This window comes from Hypanus sabinus, chromosome 1 (genome assembly GCF_030144855.1).
Source record: "Hypanus sabinus isolate sHypSab1 chromosome 1, sHypSab1.hap1, whole genome shotgun sequence".
In the NCBI taxonomy this organism is placed as follows: Eukaryota; Metazoa; Chordata; class Chondrichthyes; order Myliobatiformes; family Dasyatidae; genus Hypanus; species Hypanus sabinus.
In genome coordinates this window covers 37456899-37471167 of record NC_082706.1, presented here as the reverse complement: position 1 = coordinate 37471167, position 14269 = coordinate 37456899, and the positions used below count along the sequence as shown (strand labels likewise).

General features: G+C 50.5%; 1 protein-coding gene across 3 annotated transcripts in view; it reads left to right on the top strand.

Moving 5' to 3' along the window:
- The first annotated feature begins 949 nt into the window (after positions 1 to 949).
- Positions 950 to 14269, top strand: part of LOC132393065 (transcription factor 7-like 2) — a 32299-nt gene continuing 18979 nt past the window's right edge. For all 3 annotated transcript variants that reach the window (XM_059967832.1, XM_059967836.1, XM_059967824.1), the window contains exons 1-6: positions 950 to 1125; positions 1259 to 1319; positions 1803 to 1903; positions 9841 to 9918; positions 13441 to 13573; positions 13677 to 13779. In XM_059967832.1, coding sequence (XP_059823815.1) covers positions 964 to 1125; positions 1259 to 1319; positions 1803 to 1903; positions 9841 to 9918; positions 13441 to 13573; positions 13677 to 13779 — 638 coding nt within the window. In that variant the 5' untranslated portion in view covers positions 950 to 963. The remainder of the gene's footprint in view (positions 1126 to 1258; positions 1320 to 1802; positions 1904 to 9840; positions 9919 to 13440; positions 13574 to 13676; positions 13780 to 14269) is intronic.

Genomic DNA, 14269 nt, shown 5'->3' with positions numbered 1-14269 from the left:
GAGCTTGAGCAGCCCACATAGGGCCCGGCATTGAGCGAGTCTGATCGTGTCTCTGTTTTGTGCTAAGTTTCTTCTGCCATCAGATTTCTGAATAGTCCCTGAACACCACCACACCTTTGCACTGTTTAAATAGATTTTTTCCACATTAAAAATACTCTCCCTCACAGGTTTCTGATATTGGCAGACACCATGGACGACCAACACACACACACACACACACTTTCATAACATGTCAGTGATAACACCCAATCTTATATGTAATTTACACATATCACACACACACACACACTCTTTCATAACATGTCAGTGATAACACCCAATCTTATATGTAATTTACACATATCACACACACACACACACACATATATTTAATTTTGTGTGTTGGTACCTACTTGCCTGTGATGCTGATGCAAATTTTTCATTGTAATAAACCTGACTGGAACTAATTTGAATTTCCTTTTTTTAAGTTGGTATTTCAACCGAAGGTGTACGTTTAAACCTCCCTACCCTTTGTAAGTGGCGGAGACACTCGGCAGGTCAGCCGGCGCCTGTAGACAAGAGTTACGGTGGCAGGTGGGAGAGGCGAGGAGTCAGGGCGAAGTTGGTGGAAGTTTTGCAGCATCTGTGCCCTTTGTCTAATTTACCTCCGGAGCTCTCTGAAGTTTGCCTGCAGACTGTGCTGTGACTGCCCTCTCTGGGGGCGGCAGGACTGAGACGTGGGTGGAGGGTGAGCGGGCAGTCCGCGGTGCCCGGGATAAGCAGGGTTGAGACGGTCAATGGATGGAGCCCCGGCCATTGGGTGGCGCTAGGGGGCGGGGCTAAGGGTGGGATCGCGGTCGGGCCCCGGCTATTGATTGGCGTTCGGGGCGGGGCGAGAGGCGGGGCTACGACCGGGCCCCGGCCATTGATTGGCGGCGGGGGCCAGGGGCAGCTGGCAGTCAGAGCGGGGCAGCGGGCGGGAAGATGCCGCTGAGCGGCGGCGGGGAGCTGGGGGCCAGCGACGAGCTGATCCGCTTCAAGGACGAAGGCGAGCAGGAGGGCGAACGGGACCTGGCCGAGGTCAAATCGTCACTGCTGCGTGAGACCGAGGGACCGGAGAGCGGTGGCCGTCCGCCCAGGACCCAGGTCAGCTCCGAGTCGGCGATCCCCCTCCCAATCTCCCGCCGGCCGCCCCGAATTCCCCCCGGCAGCCGGGTCCCTCCGCTGTGTACCCCTCGGCCGCTCCGGACCCCGGGCTGACGCCTCTCGTGTGTTGCAGGCGGAGCGCAGAGCCGAGTCCGAGAGTTTGGTGGAAAAACGCCGGGATCGAGAGGAGGAGGGTGAGTGAGACCGCTTCCCCACCCGTCCCAGGACATCTCCCCCGGCCCCGCTCCCCTCCACACACTCGATCTCTTGTCACCGCGCTGAATCCGTCCCTCCCCCGCCCCCCGCACCCCGCACCCACTGCGCTGGATCCGCTCCCGCACCCCCGCTTTACATTGAGCCCTCTTTTCACCGCCGCCCACCAACTCCATCTCTGCTCCTACACCGGATCTCCCCCCCCCCAACCCCCTCACACTCTGCACCGGATCCCTTACTGCAGGGGTTCCCAATCTGGGGTCCGCGGATCCCTCGGTTTGGCCATTAAAAATGGTTGGAACCCCCTGCCTGACTCGATCCCTGTTTCTCTCAACTTAATCCCTGCTGCGCCCCCTCGCACTGGATCTTACCCCCCCCCCTCATCTCTGTTCACTTTCTCTCCCGTTCACCCCCTCCTCTTGGCCTTCCACTAACCCCAGTCGCTGCCTTTCTCTCCCCTGCAGCGCGGAGCCGGGATGGGGGCTCGTTGCCGACCGCCACCTTACCGTTTCTGCTGATCCCGGAGTTGGCGGCGCCGCGAGGCCTGTCCCCGGGGCCGCGCACGGTGAGTCCGAAAACTTGTTCAAACTTTTCGCGCACTCGTCCCGGGGGCCGTGTGTGTGTGTGAGAGAGAGAGAGTGTATGTGTGCCTGTGCCGGATCTCTCCCGCATTCTCCCATCGCCATGGTCCCACCCCCGAACCGGGCCTCTCAGCCTTTTGTTCTGGACCTCGCTGCACCCCCTCCTCCCGCCCCTCTCCCTCCCCTACCCCAGTCGCGCGCTCGCTCCTTCCTTCCTACCACCCCCACCCCTCACTCCCTGCCGCTTTCGACAAATTGCAAAGTTTGGCGCAAGTTTCTGTCGTGCCTCGGGGTAAATTTTTTCCCAGTCTCGCCGCGCCGGGTGTGACTCGCAGAAAGTGTAGATGCGCCGGCAGCCCGACCCAGTAACCTCCCGATATGGGGCGTCAAAAACCGACGCGAGCCGCGGAAGGTTTCCTGGGGGAGTTTGGGGGGGTGTGTGGAGAGAGGTGGTCAGGAGAGTTGTTAAAGTCCGGGCATTCTTATAGCCGGGCTGGCCACGTCCTGATGAGTGTTTAGAGAGAACAACTGGCCGGAGGCACAGGATTCTGCAGATGATAAACACAGGAGATTCTCCGGGCGCTGGAAATCCAGTTATGATTTAGGGGTCTCGGTCCGGTAATGCTGAATTCCACCGGTGCTCGAGTCTGGAGCAACACGCACTGAAGGAACTCAGCAAGGTGAACGGCGTCCCTTGGGGATTTGGACCTTGCACTCATCAGAACTGGTTTAATATCACTGTAGTACCTCGCAATACGTAATAACAAGCTGTAAATTATAATAAGGTATATATATATAAACATTTAATTAAATAAGTAGTAGAAAAAGAGAGGATGAAAACCGTGAGGGAATGTTCATAGGTTCGTTGTCCATTCAGAAATCGGATGGCAGAGGCTGTTCCTGTATCGCTGAGTGTGTGGCCTCAGTCTCCTCTACCTCCTCCCTGATGGTAGCAATGTGAAGAGGGCATGTCCTGGGTGATGGAGGCCCTTAATAATGGATGCTGCTTTCTTGAGGCATTGTCTTTTGAAGGTGTCTTGGGGACACTGGTGCCCACCATAGAGCTGGCTGAGTTTACAACTTTTTCCGATCCTGTGCAGTGGCCCTTCCATACCAGACGGTGATGCGACCAGTTGGAATACTCTCCGTGATAGGTATAGCTGTAGAAGTTTGCAAGAGTCTTTGGTGTCTCCTCAAACTCTGAATGAAAGGCAGCCGCTGACGGCTGTGTATTTGCAACAATACCTCGAGTCCGGGACACATCCTCAGAGATGTTGAAAACCAGGATTTTGAAGCTGCTTTTACATCAACATTCCCAGAGCCCACAGACAATTCCTTGACCTCACTGATGATGTTGTTGTGACACCACTCAACCAGCTGATCTTTTACGTTCCCGTACCCCCCTCCCCCATCACCATCTGAAATTCTACCAGGAGTAGTCGCATTGTCAGCAAATTTGTAGAGAGCATTTGAGCTGTGCCCAGCTACACAATTGTGGGCGCCAGCGTTCATTGTCAGCGAGGAGGAGATGACGGTGCTTTCCCAGTTGCAGAGGGAGGTACCGAGGCCCAAGTCTGGCTGCTGGTTGATTAGGGCTGAGGGTGTGATTGTGTTGGACACTGAGCTGTAATCAACGTGTAGGCATTACGACTGTCCAGGTGATTCCAGGCCAAGTGGAGGGCCATTGAGATTGCATTGCTGTCGACCAAGGCAAATTGCAGCGGATCCAGGTTCTTGCTTGGGCAGCAGTTGATTCTAGCTGTAACCAAGCTCTCAAAGTGTTTATCACCGGTGGTAGATGGGAGTGGCACTGGGCAATAATCATTGAGGCAGCTCACTCTGTTCTTCTTGGGCTCTGTATGGTTGTTGTCCTTTTGAGAGGCTGAACAAGTCCTTGAACACTCCCGCCAGTTGGGTTGCCAGAGTCCTGCCAGGTACCATCTGGGTCTACCACCCTGCGATGGTCCACCCAAAGATGTTCTGGCGTTGGCCTCCGAGATCGCAGGGTCACCAGATCGTACGGGGGTAGCTCTTGTACCTTTAGTTTCAGGTTTCTGAGTGTCTGAGGTCTGAACCTGGATGCTACATATCGATGCAGCTATAGAGAAGGCAAGGCAGTGGCTATATGGTTTGTCAACTAAAACACTCGAAAACTTCTACAAATGTGCCGTGGAGGGCATCCTGACTAGTTGTATCACTGTCTGGCAGGAGGGAGGGGGCTTCTGTACAAGATCAAAATGAGTTGCAGAAACTTGTAAAATTAGCTCCATCGTGGGTACCAGTGCCCAAGGCGACTTCAAGGAGCGGTGCTTTAGGAAGATGCCATCCATTATTAAGGATCCCTGCACCCAGGACATGTCCTCTTCTCATTGTTACCATACAGAAGCCTGAAGGCACACACTCAGCAATTCAGGAACAGCCCCTTCCCCTCTGCCATTCGGTTCCTAAATGGACATTGAACGCATGAACGCTACCTCACTACTTTATTTCTGCTATTTTGCACTGCTTTTTTAACTTACCTATTCAATAAATATACTTAACGTAACTCTGATCTTTTTCTCTGTATTTATCATGTATTTCATTGCACTGCTGCCATAAAGTTAACAAATTTCACGACATGGTATTAAATCTGATTCTCGCTTTTTACCCGTGATGTACTGGGCTGAATTATAGGCTTTTACACCTGCACTCTCTCTCTGCGACTGACTTCTCACATCCCCTTTAAACCTCAAAGTTCAAAGTAAATTTATTGTCAAAGTACGTCTATTTGTCACTACGTACTGTCCTGCAATTCATTTTCTTGTGGGCATTCACAGTGACTACAAAGGCACGCAAGTGAGAAACCGCACGCGACGAGGAAGGGCGAGCAACTGTTGTGCAAAAGGCAGCTGACTGCAAGTACTAGAGGCGAAAAATTAGGAATGATAAATGAATATCGAGAATCGAGTCCATAGGTTGTGGGATCTGTGATGGTGTGAGTGAGGTTATCCCATCCGGTTGAGGCTCATATAGCCCCTTCAGCAAGAGGAATTAATCCAGTGTGCACTGCCGTGTTCTTCTGATTGACTGTAAATGAACAAAATCAGTGCAGACGCCTAGTGTGGATGATGGACTGCCTCAGACTATTACGTTCTCCAAATCTTCATTTTCATCGTAATATTCAAGATGATTGTCGATGCCTTCAAATTCTTCATAGTTCCTAACTTCTTGCAGTAGTGAAGTTGCTTCATTTTAGCTCCTGGCCGTTTATGGCATCTGAATGCTTGAATCTGTGTTTCAGAAAGAGTAAAACAGTTCTGAATTTTTACTTCTTTCTTCTGAGCGATCAGTGACAAGAATCACTGTCTTGAACACAAACACATGCAAATAAGCTATTTGGAAAAAAAAACTTTGCTCTAAGCATGATGTAGTGTCTAATAGCCATAGAAGTGCACATGACTGGTATTGGAAACATCACCTGTCCCACTTAAGGAGCATAATGTCCCAAGTAAACAAAGGGAATCTCAGCTACTTTATCAATTAGCTTTTGTTCTTAAAGAGTTGTCCCAAATAAGCAGCTGCCCCAATTAACTGGTGGCCCAATTATCTGGAATCCAAATTATATATTTTTTTCTTATTGTAATTTATAGTCTTTTTAAACTATTGCATTGGACAGATGCAGCTTGGCATGGACTAGATGGGCTGAAGGGCCTGTTTCAATGCTGTACTTTTCTATGACTCCATGCACTGCTGCCACATAACACCAGATTTCACAGCGTATATCAGCGATGTTAACCCTGTTTCAGGTTCTGATTCATTGCTTTCAAAATGATTTTAGAACCTGCCCCAGCCAGCCCTTTTCTCTCTCTCTCTCTCTCAGATCCTGCGTAGTTCGGCTTTCTAATTGTTAACAGCTACTGTGGTTTCAATTTCGATGAAATTCTTCATGTTTGGATTTATTTAGCACGCGCCCATCAAAATGTGGCGTTTGCATTAACCAACAATGCACCTGAGGATGTTCTGGGGGCAACCCTCCACTGTCAGACCCTGCATGGTTGGCTCTCTAATTGCCGACAGCCACTGTGGTTTCAATTTCAACGAAAATCTTCCTGTTCAGATTTACCTACCACACGTCTTGTCGAAACATGCAGTGAGATTTTCAATAACCACCAACTCACCCAAGGATGTTCTGCGGGCAGCCCTTCGGGTGCCACCCGCACACTCCGGTGCCAACACAACCAACGATCTTATCCAGAGGATCTTTTCATCACAGGATTTATATCGATCTAGTCCTGGGTAAGAGTGATGCCCTGTTCCCTCATTAGCTCTTTGACCCATTATTATCGAAAGCTGATTCAGTGAACGTTCCACTCAATTGCCAATTTGCTTTGACTGGTCTTTGTAAAGGATTACGCTCTATTATTCCACTGCTCCTCAAGCGTGCTGAATTATTCTCTGTCCCACAGTTCAGGTATTGTTATGGCACCCATAAATTATTTCCAGCAGTTTATTTTCCCCCACTGTATTGGTTCTTAGCTGTGCCTCGACTGCTTCTGCTTAGCCTAGGTAAGATTCTTTCCCCTTGTGGCTGCTCATCATCATGGCTCCCCTGTTCTGCCTGGCCCAACCTCACCCTATCCTGCCCTGCTTCTGAAGTCCATCTCCCCTGCTGGGGCATGGGGCGCTGACAGGGGCTCGCCAGAATCCTCAGTCCCGAAAGCTTCCACTTCCACCACACCGCTTCGAGGCGAAGATCCCTTCCTGTCTCCGGGATGAGGCCTTTGGAGCTTCTGTTGGCCTTTTACGAAACGGGGTTGCTAGCCCCATGCGTAACCCTCCTTTCGCTGCCAAGCTTATCCTGCCCTGCCCTGTCCCGCTCTTCGCCTCCCTGTCGGTGTGACAGCCCTTTCTTGCTCACATAACTTCACTCACCGCGACGCTGAAGTAATCTCCTCCGCCCCAATTTATAGCCTCACTTCCAAGGACTCTACGACTCGTTTTGTCAGAATTTTATGTGTGCACATTTCTGTCTTTTGCACCGGTTCTTTGTCAGTCTTTGCTATTTAAAGTTTTTCAGAAATAATAACTCCGCTTTAAATATGCCCAATATCTTGGCCTCCACAGCTGTCTGTGGCAATGAATTCTACCATCCTCTGGCAAAAGAAGTTTGTACCTGGTTTTATTTAGAAAAACAGCATGCTAGAGGTCCTTCTGGTCCAATAAGCCCATGTGTCTTTAGAATGTAGTCACGGAAAATGCACGCAGCTCGCTGCCACTGAAATAGCGTCATCGTAACTGCTACACAACCGTGTCGAACATCCTTGTTCTTCTGTTCTGAGGCTGCGCCTCCTGATCTTGACTCTCGCACTGTTGGAAACATCCTCTCCATGTCCACTCTACCTCAGCCTTTCAGTATTTAATAAGTTTTTCAATGAGATCTCCCTCATTCTGCTAAGCTCCTGCGAGCACAGAGTCATCAAGTTCTGCTCATCCTCGTACATTAACCCTTTCATATCCACGGTCATCCTTGTAGACCTCAACTGGACTCTCTCCTTCCTTCGATATGGGAGTCAAAACTGCTCTGTGGTCTGACTACTACCTTATAAAGCCTCAGCATTACACCTTTGCTTTTATACTCAAGTCCCCTCAAAATGAATGCATTTGCTTTCCATACCAATGATTCAACCTCCAAGTTGACCTTCAGGGAATCCTGCACAAGGACTCCCAAGTCCCTTTGCACCTCTGGTTTCTGCATTGACTCTCTTAGAAAATAGCCTATGTCTTTATTCCTTTTACCAAACTGCATGACCATTCACTTCCCTACACTATTTTCCAACTGCCACCTTTGCGCATTCTCCTAATCTATCGAGGTTCCCTGCTTACTCAACATGTCCTGCTCCTTCACTTTTTTTTGTATCGTCTGCAGACTTGCTCACAAAGCCATCAATTTGTCATCAGATCATCAACATATGGCGTGAAAGCAAACACAGGCAATTCTGGAAATGCTGGAACTCCAAGCAACACACACTAAATGCTGGAGGAGTTCGGCAGGCCAGGCGGCCCCTAGTCCTGATGAAGGGTCTCAGCCCAAGACGTCAACTGTTTGCTCTTTTTTTTATATAGAGCCTGCGTGGCCTGCTGAGTTCCCCCAGAATCTTGTGCTCACGTAACATGAAAAGTCGTAGACCCAACACCGACCCCAGCGGAACACCACTAGTCACCAGCGGCCAACCGGAAAAGGCCCCTTTTTCACCACGCTCTGCCTTATACCAGTCATCCCATCCTCCTTATGAAGCCTTGATGCTCTGGGCTGTATCCACCACTTTAGGCTGTAGGTGGCAAATTTCTGGGGGGGTTGCAGAAAACCGTTCCAGGTCAGACCAAGTAGGAAAGCTTTCATTTGTCAAGGGCGATACTTGACTTGAAACCTTAAACGATGCAGGAGATTGAACTTGTAACAAGAATAATGTCTACTTAATAAAAACTACCCACCCTGCAAACTGCCTTTCCTTCTGGAAAGTGCTATTGGGCTGTTAAGACAAAAACTTAACTCCATCTTAAAAGTTACTTCCCACAGACAGTTAATCTGATCAACCATTCTACTTGTGTTCCCCCTCTATTACCCCACTGTAAACACTTTAAGCCACTGTGTATAATATTTACATTGTACATACACACTGGTATGTATACACATGTAATTCCATATCCGTACTTTAACCTTTAACTTTATATTGTATATAACTCTTGGGAATTGTTGAATACTGTTTTTTTTTTGTGCATGTTGTACCCTGACCAGTAAATTATTGTACATGTAAATATACACAGTGAATAAAGTTGATACTTTATTTTTTTAAAAAGCTCAAAAGCGAGTAAGGTTAAGTAGCTCCAAGTTCCTGGACTTTCGCAGGATGAGACTCAATCATTTGTAACTTACAGTTGATGCGCAAGTGTGGGATGTGGGGAGTGCAGAGGAGATTTACCAGGACGCTTCCTGAATTAGAGCGCGTGTCGTGTGAGGAGAGGTTGAGTGAGCGAGGGCTTTTCTCTTAGGACAGAAGGAGGATGAGCAGAGGTATGGGTTGAGCGGACAGCCAGAAGCTCGTTCCCAGGGTGGTAATATCTCATGAGGGTACATAATTTGGGAGGGAAGTATAGGGAGATGTCAGAGGGATGTTTTAACACAGAGCTTGGAACTCCCTGCCAAGGGTGGAGGTGGAGGCAGATACATTGGCACATGGAGGGAAGGGTTTGATTCATCTTGGAGGAGATTTGAAGGTCAGCACATCTGGACTGTAAGAATTTGGGGATTTGGTTTGTTATTTTTTTTATCTTGGTATCAGGACACTGGAGCAGGGATCCAGCCGCAGACCAAGTACTGTGCACACCTTGAGTGACAAATCCCGAGGCACAAACAGTCGGCGTCAAAGTTCAGGCAAAGATCAAAACATCCAGAGAAATCCATAAACCAGAATCGGGAAACCAGCAGAGTCGATATTCAGACGGACAGAGTACAGAAACGAATGTTAGACCGGCTCAGGAAAATTCACAATCTGGCCACAAACGGGTGAAAACACAGGACTGAAATACACTGAGCAATAAACAGAGAGGCAGATGATAGGTGGAGCACAATGAGACACGGGTGCAGCAATACAGGTAATAATGAGAAACAGACGAGAGACGGAGTACTCAGTGATACAGGGGCCGGACTGGAGCAGGAGCGGGGACAGGAGCACATGGGGCATGAAAACAAACAAGGGCACATGGCAATACAAAACCACAGACTGACGGCGAGGGGGAAACACACAAAAAGACAGAGTTCGACTGGAGGTGCCTGGGCTTTGAGGAGTGCAGAGTGTGTGACCGTACAGGGCTGTGTGGGGTGAGCTTTGCTGATTAATTCAGTCTGTTGTCTTATTCTACGATGGTTTTTAATGTCCTGCAGTACCTGCACATGAAATGGCCCCTGTTGGACATCCAGGCAGCAAGTTCACTCAAGGACGCACCATCTCCCGTGCACATTGTGAGTACGACAGCGGTTTTGTGGATCAGATGGGTTAGACCTTCTGCTGTGGAGTGGCCGAGGGTGCGGTGGGGAGGGAGGGAGTAGGGTGTGTGCGTGTGCAGGGGAATGTACTGACTGTAGGCCAGTGGGGGACGATGGAAGGCCAGCGGTTTCTGACCACCACTGGAAGCTGGCTTCATCACCAGGTCCTCCAGGTTCACTCGTGCCTAGCTCAGTCTGTCTATGTGGGGGGAGGGGGGGCAGGTTGGGTTCCGACTCTGATTCATTTGTCACGTGTGCATCAGAACACGCAGTGAAATCCGTTGCTTTGCGTCAGTGATCGGCACAGTTCGCGGGCGTGCGAGTGTCACCAGGCCTCTGGCACCAAGGTGGCATGCTCGGCAGAGCTGCACTGAGCACGGCATTGTGGGTTGGAAGGGTCGGCACAACGTTGTGGGCAGAAAGGCCTGTACTGTAGTATAGTGTGGAGGAGCGGCCCTGAGGAGATGAGATCTGCCTGGGGAGGGGAGGGTTTCCTCCCATTGGCCAAGGGGCTAGGCAGTATAACAGCCTGGCATGGACTAGATGGGCCGAAGGGCCTGTACTGATTAGTAGGTCAATTGGTCATTGTAAATTGTCCCATGTTGAGGCTAGGGTTAAATTGGGGGTTGCTGAGCTGCACTGTTCCTGATAGAGGAATAAATAAATATTTCACCTTTCACCACTAACCTATGTAACCCTTACCCAACAGGCTGGTATATGTCTAGGGGGAAAAGGAGATCCAGCCACTCTCCAACCCACCTCCCGTACACGCAGGTGCTGTGAGAATCGAGTTTTATGCCTTGCGCCCGCCAACAGTATCAAACCCACAACAAATACCGTTATGAAATACACTTTAAAGAGTTTACTAAAATTAAAAAAAATAGTAAGCAATACAATATATATACACAAGGAAAAAAACAAAAGGCGCCAACTTATCAAAGTTCAGTCTGTTTAGTGCACTCGTTGGAGCTCAATCAACAAACCAATCGACCCATCCGGCCGTCGCACCTGGGACCACCCCGGTGGTCTTACGAGCAGTCCAGCACACGTCCACCTTCCTCAGCGTCTTCCTCGGCCTCTCCAAAAAAACCCGCGAAAACCCCTCCCCCAAGTTCCCAGCATCACAAGACACAATGACATTCCCCATTGATTAACAAATGAAGACAATTACCATATCAGCCATTCTAAAGTGAAACAACGGCGAGAGAAACACTTATCCGACAAAGAAACATTCCTACTTGTAACAAACCAACGAGGCCGTTTTGAGTAACATACCCAGGACATTGTACACCTATGACCTCCAGTTCTAGTTTTAGCCAACAGCAGTGGGGAAAACCTGCTTGTCTAACCCTTTGTCTACCCCTCTATCAAATCTCTCCTCCATCTTCTACTTTCTGGAGAATAAAGTCCCAACCGATTCGACCTTTCCCTCAAGTCCCAGCAACGAACTTGTAAATTTTGTCTACAGTCCGTCAGTCTACTATTTCAACCTAAAACAACTAATTATAGAAGATGTGTCAGGCTGATGGACGGAGCCTGGTGGGGTGACCGAGCTGCAGAGGTATCGTCACCTTCCAAACTTCACCAGGCCTGGAAGCATTTGGTGGTGTGGTGGGGGGGAATAGCAAATCTCAGTCTGCTACTTGAGAGAGAGAGATCTTCAACCAAGGACAATGTAATGCCGATCTACCCTCAACGTTTTGTACCTGACCCCACCAAGAATTCTTCATCAGATTCTCCTTCAGGTTGGACGAGCAACACCTTGTATTCAGCCTGTGTAGATTCCAACCTGAGGGCACGAACATCAATTTCTCCATCATCCAGTAATTTCTCCCTTTTCCTCTTCTCTCTTTTTCCATTCCCCATTCTGGTTATCCTTCTCCACACTTGCCCATCACCTCCTTTTGGTGCCCCTCCTCTCTCCGTGGTCCACTTTCCTCTCCTATCAGATTCCTCCTCCTTCAGCTGTCCCCTCCCAGCCTCTCACCCCATTGCCCCCCTCAGCTCGTGCTTCTTCCCGCCTTCGGCCCCTTTCCTTTCCAGCCCCAATGAGGGAAACATCAACCTGTCTGGTCCCTTTCTCCAGATGCTGCCTGATCTGCTAAATTCCTCCAGCATTCTCTGCTCAGGATATCCAACGTCTGCAGAAGCTCTCGTGTTTATGAACCTGATATGTCGTCAGCCCAGTTGGCCTTGGCTGTGAGTGAGAGTCACATGGGCCATAGTCACGATTACGGTCTCCTCGTTGGCTGATGTGTGACTCCCTCCGTCCAGCTATTAGTGCCTGTGCCTCCCCGCGATTCCGGGAATGCCGCCTGAATCTCAGCATCTGGTGACGTTTCTTGTTGATCAGGTTAATTCATTGGACTGGATTCAGTGCGGGTAGGGGGGGGAGGGGGACTTGTGGCACAGTGGATAAAGCTGCTGACTCATGGTGCCGTAGACCTGGGTTCAGTCCCCACCTCAGACGCTCTGTGCATGGGGTATGCACGCTTTCCTGAGGGGTTGCTGCCAGGTGCTGGGGTTCTCTCCCGCGTGGGGAGTCCCGCTAGCGGTCAGCGCGACGCTACTACCGCTGGGCACACTGGAGTTCAGAGTTCAGTTCCAGCGTCCTCGATATGGAAGTGGGTTCCCTCCCACAGTCCAAAGACTCTCACTCCCACCACCCCCAGGGGTGAAGGAGGTCCTCCCCTGCCCCTCACCATGCTCCCCTGCTGTAGGCGCCGCAGTAGCGTTGCATTTGGCACGGCACTATTACAGCTCAGGGTGTCCAAGTTCAATTCCAACATCATCAGTAAGGAGCCTTTGTGTTTTCTCCAGGTGCCCTCCCACAGTCCAAAGACATTGTGATTAATTGGTCACTGTAAATTGTCCCTTCAGGCGAGGATTAAATCAAGGGGTCGCTGGGCAGCACAGCTCGGGGGTGGGGGTGGGGGCGCTGGAAGTGCCTGTTCCACTCTAAATCTCAAAATAAACTTAAACAAATCTGAACAGCACTGAGTATCAGAATGTTAACTGGCCATGGTAAGTTACCCCCCAACATGTGGGTGAGGGGCGTGGGTAGGAATGTGGGAAGAATGAAATGGAATCACTGTCGGGTTAGTGGATGGCTGGTTGGGGGGCTAGTACAGATTTGGTGGGCTGAAGGGCCTCTCCCCCTCTCTCTCTCTCTCTCTCTCTCTCCCTCCCTCCTCTGTGACTCTATGGGACGACACAGTAGCACAGCTGTCAGCTTAACATTGGCGTGCAGGTGACCCGCTGCCGTCTGTAAGGAGTTGGTACAATCTCCTGCATTCGGAAGGGGTTTGGTTCACACAGCTGCAGTTGGACCAAACGGCATCTCTAAATAAAATAGAGTGTAGTGTCAAGGCTGAATGGCTTTCTCCTGGGTATTTATGGTGGGGGGGGAGAGAAGGGGATTTCTGGTCACGAGGTGGGGTGTGGGTTCCTCTGAAAGCGTTTGCTGATCGCTTGTCTTTTTCTCTCTGTCTCCCATAGACCAGCGGTGTGCCCCTGGTTCAACATCCTCACCATGTGCATCCCCTCACCCCCCTCATCACCTACAGCAACGATCATTTTTCACCGGGGAGCCCCTCGCCTCACCTGTCCCCGGAGCTCGACCTCAAGAGTGGTGAGTGAACCCCTCCCCTGCTCTCCTCTCTTTGGCCGCCTCGTCACCACCTGGCCTTCTCCCGGTTATTTCTCTCTCTCTCTCTCTCTCTGTCTCCTCGCAGGACTCCCTCGGGTTCGGCACCCCTCGGAGCTCACGGCATTTTACCCACTCTCTCCCGGCGCCGCTGGGCAGCTTGCCCACCCTCTCGGCTGGATGGTACCACCGTAAGACCCTTTCTTGTTTATCCCCATTCTCTCGACTCTCCAGCTTCCACCGGCCGCTGTGCACCCGGCTCCCTCCGCTGTCTGTAAGGACGTTGTACGTTCTCCTGTGGCTGTGTGCGCTTCCGGGTTTCCACACACATTCCAAAGGCTCGGGAGTTAGTAGGTCAGTCGGCCATTGAGTGTAATCGAGCAGTGTGGGCTTTTGGGCCAAGAGGGCCTCTTACCTTACTGTATCCCTGAAAATAATAAAGCCAAGTCCAGTTCATCCCGTTCCTGGCATCCTGCGGCTCCCCCCACCAGGTTGGATCCCGATCCCCAAAGCTGTCCGGGTGTTGTGTTTCCACAGACACTCCCACGTCCCAAAGCCATGCTGCTAATCACAATCTCAGCAAAACCTGAGTCGTGCACTCGAGGTGCTGGAGGAACCCGGCAGGTCAGGCAGCATCCGGGCAGGGGGAATAAACCAGAATGTTTCAGGACAGGGCCCTTC